Raw genomic sequence first — 7,777 nt, forward strand, 5'->3', positions numbered from 1 at the left:
TTTAGCTATTTTTAAAATAATAATATTTAATTACCAAGTTAAGAATGAATTTACATATTTATGAATCTTTTATTACACGTATAACAATCTTAGTTTAATCTCGTGTACAAATACGTTTGTACGTGTCCAATGGATCTTCATTTATTTTAGAGAAATTAATCAATAGCTGAGTTATTGATTTAACGAGCTTTGAGATTTAATGATGTAGCTTGGATAATCGTAGCGAATCCTTAGAGAGAGCATGCAGATTGAGAACCGCTGAGATAGAGAACCGTGTCGTAGGTCAGGCTTAATCGCGGTGCATTACGGTTCTTTTTCAGTTTACGATCAAATACTCACGATTTCTCAGAACTAAATTTCGAAACGGAGTTTCTGCGTAATTTTAGATAGCACGAGCTTGATTAATTTAACGGGGGATCGATTATATGGAAGGTGGCAAGGTAATCGAAATTGCGAAAGTGTTTACGATTCGAACACTTTCGAGTAAAAGGCACGCATTTTTATTTCTTTCTCGATCGAATATATCGAAATTTATCGCCAATATTCGTAGAAATAATCAGTGATTTGTCGTACAAATGTATAATAATTCGTAATAAAAATAATTATTATTCGTACTCGACGATCAGATTCATTAGATGTGTGTGCAATTATCCTACAATACAGTTTCAAATAACAGTTTCAGGCAAAAATTACTGGTCATCAGTGCGATTATTTACGAAACGTGTTAATCCATCGAAGAAAAATTAAAAGGAAATTCGATTTAAAATATCGATATTTCCCGCGATAATTTTTTCCATTCTCTCTACACAAAAGAGGGAGGAAAAAAAAAAAATATCTTTTTTAAAAACAATCTTCAAAACCTTCGAGTTCTCGCGTTTTAAAAAATCCCAGCGAATAGTTCAACAAGCACGATTCAACTAATCCGAGCCGGTAATTCAGCCGCGCTTTAAACTGCGCTTTAAGTGCATTAAGCTGATACGTTGCACCTGATTTCCACGTGAAAATTTCATTGGGACGGAACCGATCGAGGGAGCGCAATTTTCTCGAAAGGATTGCGCGCGAATTATTTAAAAAGGGGGACGGTCGAATCGGATTTCTCGCATTTCTCGACTGGCTCGTTGGGGAATGTTGGCGGTTAAAAAAAAGAAAGAATTCTTCCCTCCGTACTTCCTTCGAGTTTTCTCGAAAGAAGCTCGTTAACGAGGAACCACCATCGACCAGATTTAACGGAGTGTGAATTTCCGATTAGAGATAGAGGCCGCCATGCTTTCGCCCGTGATCGTTGGATCTTTGACCGAAATTTGAAGATTCGAAGGGATTGGAGAAACGTTTGTTGGCGAAATTTCAAAATAAAACGGAGATAATTCTATCGTTTCGCGATAGAAATTCTAGTTTGGTTAAATTTTGCAGAAATTGAAGAGAAAAAGAGAAATTAATTACTAGAAAATTATTTTATCATTGCAGCGACAATGGGTACAGCAGGTGCACCGGTGCATCGAGGCGATTCTTCTCCTGCAACATTCAGGTAAGCGAAATAAATGTGGCATATTGCATAATTCGTATAATATTGCATGATGATAATATGTATGAATTAATTCATAGAATATTAAATCCAACGAAATTTACTAATGACGTTCGTAATTTACAAATCAAAATTAATTTTTAATGTATTATTTTAAAATTTATCTAATAATTACTGTAAAGATTCTAATTCTTCGTTTGAACGATTTTCCTTTCTTTCGCTTTTCTTTCTTTTTTTATAATAAATGTAAAATATGTAGATCAATCGTTAATTCGTACAGCGAAAGAAGATTTATACGATTCGCTTTAAATTGGACAATCTATTAAAAGATGACGTGCCATCGACCCATGATCGCTTCAATTATTTGCATCTGCATGATCAATAAATCTAATACCGTTCTCTATTGTTCTCTAGTGTTGACCGATATTTTTGCTTTCTCTAAACAGCTGTTATTATTAGTCCCGATCAAATAAATGGAGAATTGTGTTTCGATACAGAAATTAACAAGAAAATTGTATAATAATGATATTAACCATAACAAGTTTATTAGCTTATTACACCGATCAAATATTACCGATTAGATTTACATTATCTATGCTATGTACCAACTACAATAATTTTCATGAATTTTCAAATCCTTGTTTTATATATTAATATAAAATTCTGTGTAATTACGCAGAATTATCATCGAGAAAGTTTCTTTCTCAATTTTGTGATTTTTAATTTACATCTCACGATTGACTTATTACACAATTCAACATTTAATTTGAATACATATATATCCTATTATAAACTTTCGTATCTATGATTCATCACGTGGATTCCAATAGTTTTAATACAATCAAAAGGCCGCAGATAATTTTCACAAATTAAAATTGAATTTAATCCGCATCTTTTATTATTTAGTCAATTTTTAGCATTTCTTCAAAGAAAATTAACGATTAGAAGTCTTGCAAAAGAGTAAAAATTCCTTGAAACTGAAGTAACATTTAAAAATTAATGCTAATCTTATAAAATAATAAATTTTAGAAATTTAATTTTTAATCTTACCTTATAAAAAGAATTCGTCTCGATATTTTTAACTATCTAAAAATCCTCTCAATTTCTCTCGGCCGTCCCCTATTTAATTTAAATCCTGATCTTTCATTAACGTGAGAATATACACGTGCACGTCCCTAACCTTTGAATATGTCGGTCAATTTCTCGCGTATCGGTTCGACGGTCTTTAATAAAATGATTTATACCATTATTTAATTCCCTTCGTTAAATGTCAGCCGCAGCGTGATTGAACCCTGAACCCATCCTCCAATCATCTTCTCAACGATGACAACCGTTTCACGTGTGGCCCTTTGAAAGAATCTTTCGTTTCTTTCATCGCGTACGCCTCGAATCGATCCGACTGTTATCATTTTGGATGGCTCGCACACCAGCGCCTGTCCAACTTTCATTTAAAACCACTTAATCAAAGCGATACTGTTAATCCCCCCATTCCTTTCTCCCCTTGATTTTGACAAATTGATTCGACCATCGATCCATCCCTTCGAATCCTCGCTACTCGAGCCACAGATTCTCATTGTCTGGAAAATTGATGAGAAGAAAATTGTAATCTTCATATACGTTCTATATTTTAAGTGTAATCTTCTTATATTTTATTTTTGAGATGTAAGAATTGGTCACATTCGTGCAATTTCTCATTGTAATCAAACATTATTGAGTTTTCGTTATATCACTATAATAACAAATGTAACATTAAATAAAATGATATACGTATAAAAATTTCCAATGCTTTTGTCATGAATAACTTTGATCATAATATATATACATATTATGCAAATTTTTATCATTTCATTTAATATTTAAAGTACTTAAATTACTCTTTTTAATATGCATGATCATCTTTATTAAATTGAAAATTAATAACCAATATTTGTCACGAGGAATATACGAAGTAATATAACAAAAAAGAGTATAAAGAGTAAATATAAGGCTCACTCGTTCCTCTTCCATTTCATCATTCGAAACACTTTCCAAAACAAAATCGTTCGTCGCGATAATTGGTCGAACGATATAAAAACCGCACGATGGCCACGATCATACTGGCGATGACACATCCGAACGAGCCATCCAAAATGAAACGAGATGGAATTATCGATTAATAACCAGACGAAGGGTTAATAGTCGGTGACAAGCAACCGGTTCCTGGAACCGTGCCATTTCACCCTGGAGTCGTGCTTACGAGGTCACCAGGACTCGCCGTAAAATCCAGGTAGCACCAACCATCGTTTCTTCGGTGCATCTATTCGGTTGATGGACTCTTCGACCCCTTGCGAGCAGGGATTAAAAGTTTATGGCCACGTTTTAGGATCGGCTTCTCGCGAGGGAACACTAAATCTTGTCTCGAGAGTGCTCAGAAGTGGATTCGGTGGTCCACGTTGAACGATCGTACGCGATCCCTTGCAACTGCAATCGTAAACACACGTGAAGACATAGGTTGAGTGGTCGTCAAGTTTAAGAAGGTCCAAGTTTAAATCTTGGATTCTTCTTTGATTATATATATATATATTTTGGTCGCGGTTGTTTTTGTTTGTAAGGTTTGTAGAGTTTGTTTTTTTTGAGAGAGAGGATTTTGTTTTTAGCAAGATTATTTGGTAGGTTTGTGTATATCTTCATTCCAAGTTTTTATTTGATTTCGATGAATTGATATCATCAAGTTAATAATAGATCTGTTTATTCACTTTTTTAATGTTTTGGATTTTTAAAAAATAGATTTTTAAAATAATTGTTTTTTTTAATTGACAATTGAAATAGCAATTAAAATGAAACTAAAATTTTATCCATCACGCGTGTGATCGGAAAAAACTAATTCAAATTCATCGAAAGAAAATAAAACTAAAATATAAAATATAACGAGTTTAATATCTTTTATTTTTTTATTCAATGCCTTCATTACCAAAGCACTACTTACTTTACGATCGAACAATGAAATATTCGAGTAACTTTAAAGTATTGTAAGCATATTGTTAGCAGTTCAAGTGGCTATAGAAGCAGCAGTCCTAATTTTTATTATCTCGTTACTGATCGATCTTCAGCCAGAACAAATTGTAAAAAAAAAAACCACACAAGGATCTCTAATGAGATTTCTCTTTCCGAGTTAAAAATTAATTTATCTACGCGCGCGCGAGAGTCACACAAGAGATTTCCCCTTCGTCGATAATTGAACCTACGTCGCATCAATTTTCACGAACACCCACCAATCCAGCAATCCCACGACTTTAATTTAATTTTCCCAAGTCACGAACCCCTCTATCCAGCCTATACCTAAGACACAGAGAACTACTTCGAGAACTGAATCACTTGGTTCAACCCTCGTCCAGGAAGATTCCATGTGAAAATGTATTTCTGAAAGTCACGTAGCCCCCATAAAAATTATTCCCTCAATATAGCGAAACTTGCGATCCTTCGAGTTATTTTTCTCCTTCGATCGATCTTTCTTGAACTTGAACGCAATATCAGACAATATTGCAAGTGTGTTTTTTAAGACACATATACTCTGTGAATCAAAATTAGATTTATTGAAAGAGATGCTTTTTATATATGTAAAAATATATATATATATTTTTTAATTTAATTTTTATTTTCAGAAAATAAAGATTTAAAAATCTTCAATGCTCCATTTAATTATTAATTAATTATTTAATGTAGTATGCCACGAATAATACGAGAGGTCAAGTTGTAGGTGTAAAATCACTTATACGGGCAAAAGGATCGTCGAAAATGCTTGCATAGCTTTAAACATCCTTTAATGATCTTTGATCAGCAACAATGTGGGCCGGCCATGTGTATAGTGCACTGTCGTAGATGCTAAAATTTATGAACGGCCGCCCATTATACGGCATGAAACTCGCAAAGTATTAACTTCGTTAAAGTGACGTGCTAAATGAAACGGGCCGCAAGCTGCGTTGCTGTTATGCGTTCACGACCTATACATATCGATCGCTGATTCATCCACCTATATATACTCAGGCTTAACTGTGTATAAATATTCGTTCTTGATAAATATCTTCAATAATATTTTCCCGATAAATATATATATACATATATTTTTATATTGTGAAAGCGTGAACGTAAATTTGAAAACTTGCCGTCACTCTACATTAGATATTGTAATATGGAAACGTTGGTTGACGCAACACTCCAAGTATGTCGATTAATTAATTACGTTCACTTCTTACAGGAAGCATAAAATGTTACGAGATCGAGCAAGAATATCCACTCGTAGAACTCGTGTATATTTTCAAAAATTTCTTCACTTTTCCACCTGTCTCGTTATTATATTTAAACTCGTATATAATTCTTTTTAAATTAATATTTTATAATTTTTGTCGAAAAACGCAAGCTTTCCAGCAGAGAAAGTCCAAGTTTCGTGAAGTTAAAATTCGTTCCAATTTCGAACGCGATATATTCAAATTTCTATTTCAATTCCATCTCTCCACCAATAGTATTTCATTAATCTCGCGTTAAACGCGAAGAAACTCGCCCAGTTTCTCCAACAATTGGACCTAATAATTTATTAACACTGGGCAAACGTTGGCTAAAACCAGTGGTCGTTTAATCACATTCACCGTGGAAAATGGCGTGTCCCCCTACATTCCTAGGGAATTGAACGGCCGCCAGGCCACTTGGAATATCAGAGGCGATTCATTTCTCGCCACGAATTGCTCGTCGTTGCAAAAATTTCCCCCCCACTCCCCGAACGGCGCCCATTGTTCTCGCCCCCCCCTTTGTCCCGCTACCGCGAAACATTTCGTAATTAGTAACAATGCCTGCCGGCTAAACAGAGAGATTATTGAACGGCGGAAACTCCCTGTGGAGACTTCGGTGGATGAAAGCTTCGGTCGGGCAGGGGGAGGGGAGAATAAACGCAAAAAAAGGAGTCAAAGAAGATGGATTTCTTTAACGAGGAGAACCTTTAATTGCGAGTCTTTCGTGATTGCGGGAATATCTCTTATTTTCCAGATTGTCTCTCATGATTTTGTCGCTGAAATTTTTTCTGATTTATGATTTAAATCAGATCGAAAAAAAGCGATGATTGAAGATTAATCGATATAATTTCTCGAGGAAAGCAATGATAAGTCGAATAAGTTGAATAATCTGTTTTCCAGTGTAATAGGAATTTAATTCTTCAGTTTGCAATATTTAACAATTCCAATATCATTGGATTAAAAATAACCCTCTCTCGTATCATCAAATTATATGAAAAAATCTCTGAGATATCTGTGAAACTGAATAAAGTATAGAGAACCGCTATGAATTGATAAATTAGGATTTGAATCTAGGTCTTTCGCTTGTCAAACCATTGCTTTACCAATTGGGCTATTTGATCGAATAAATTCTTGCATCCAATACTATCGATGTAAGTAACGGCATCGTAAATATACGAGATCTCTGTTTAGAATATATATCTCTTTTACTTTAAATTCTTTTAATAGAAAATAGTCGATTTGTTGGTATTGCGAATCTCGAAGAATGTTTGCTTCGAAAAAAGAGTGGGAGGGACGTCACGTGTAACATTCTTCGAAACTAAGCCCGTGTATTTTTCCTCTTTATTCCAATGCTGAAGGATGTTTGACGAGGGGGGAGGAAGTGAACGACACCTGGCAAAGACAAGTGGCGCATAAAAGATCGGAACAAACAGAAGACGCTCCGCGCATTCGTTCTCCCAAACATGAGATATTGCGATTCTTTCGAGGATTACAGCCAGCTTGTGCTGAAAAGACGACAGAGCAATCGGTATATTTTAATATTCCCCTGTCCATAAATCACACATGGAAAACAGAGAACAAAATTGAATTATTGCAAATGTTATTCTTTACGATAGATTTGTAGCTTTATTCATTGATAATTTCACTAGTAAAATCCCATTTACACTTTTACCAAGTGTAACGTAATAAATTTAACAATTCTTGCCATCAATTCTCTTGCACAAAATTTTTCAAAGTTCTTCTAAAAATCAATAAATTACAGTGTATCTCCATCAAAAAACAAATCCTTTTTTCAGAACCCCCTTTCGCCTGTATAAACCTATATAAACAATCTATATAACATCAATTTTCAGAAACAGATCCCTCACCAAGGCTCGCATTCTCCCACTCGATCGACGAGAATACGCTTTCTTTTCAAAACTGTGCCACGTGAGGCATCGTGAACGATTGTGACGCGAATTCAAGGTCAATCGGTAGAGAGAGAGAGAGAGAG

At 34.6% G+C, this 7,777-nt stretch overlaps 1 protein-coding gene across 12 annotated transcripts in view; it reads left to right on the forward strand.

The window, feature by feature from the left end:
- The window catches only part of LOC102670888 (papilin), a 138,956-nt gene that overhangs the window by 107,616 nt on the left and 23,563 nt on the right, over positions 1-7,777 (forward strand). For all 12 annotated transcript variants that reach the window (XM_031509633.1, XM_031509631.1, XM_031509637.1 and 9 more), the window contains exon 4: positions 1,465-1,525. In XM_031509633.1, the coding sequence (XP_031365493.1) occupies positions 1,465-1,525 (61 nt within the window). The remainder of the gene's footprint in view (positions 1-1,464; positions 1,526-7,777) is intronic.

This window comes from Apis dorsata, unplaced genomic scaffold (assembly GCF_000469605.1).
Source record: "Apis dorsata unplaced genomic scaffold, Apis dorsata 1.3 scaffold_165, whole genome shotgun sequence".
NCBI lineage: Eukaryota > Metazoa > Arthropoda > Insecta > Hymenoptera > Apidae > Apis > Apis dorsata.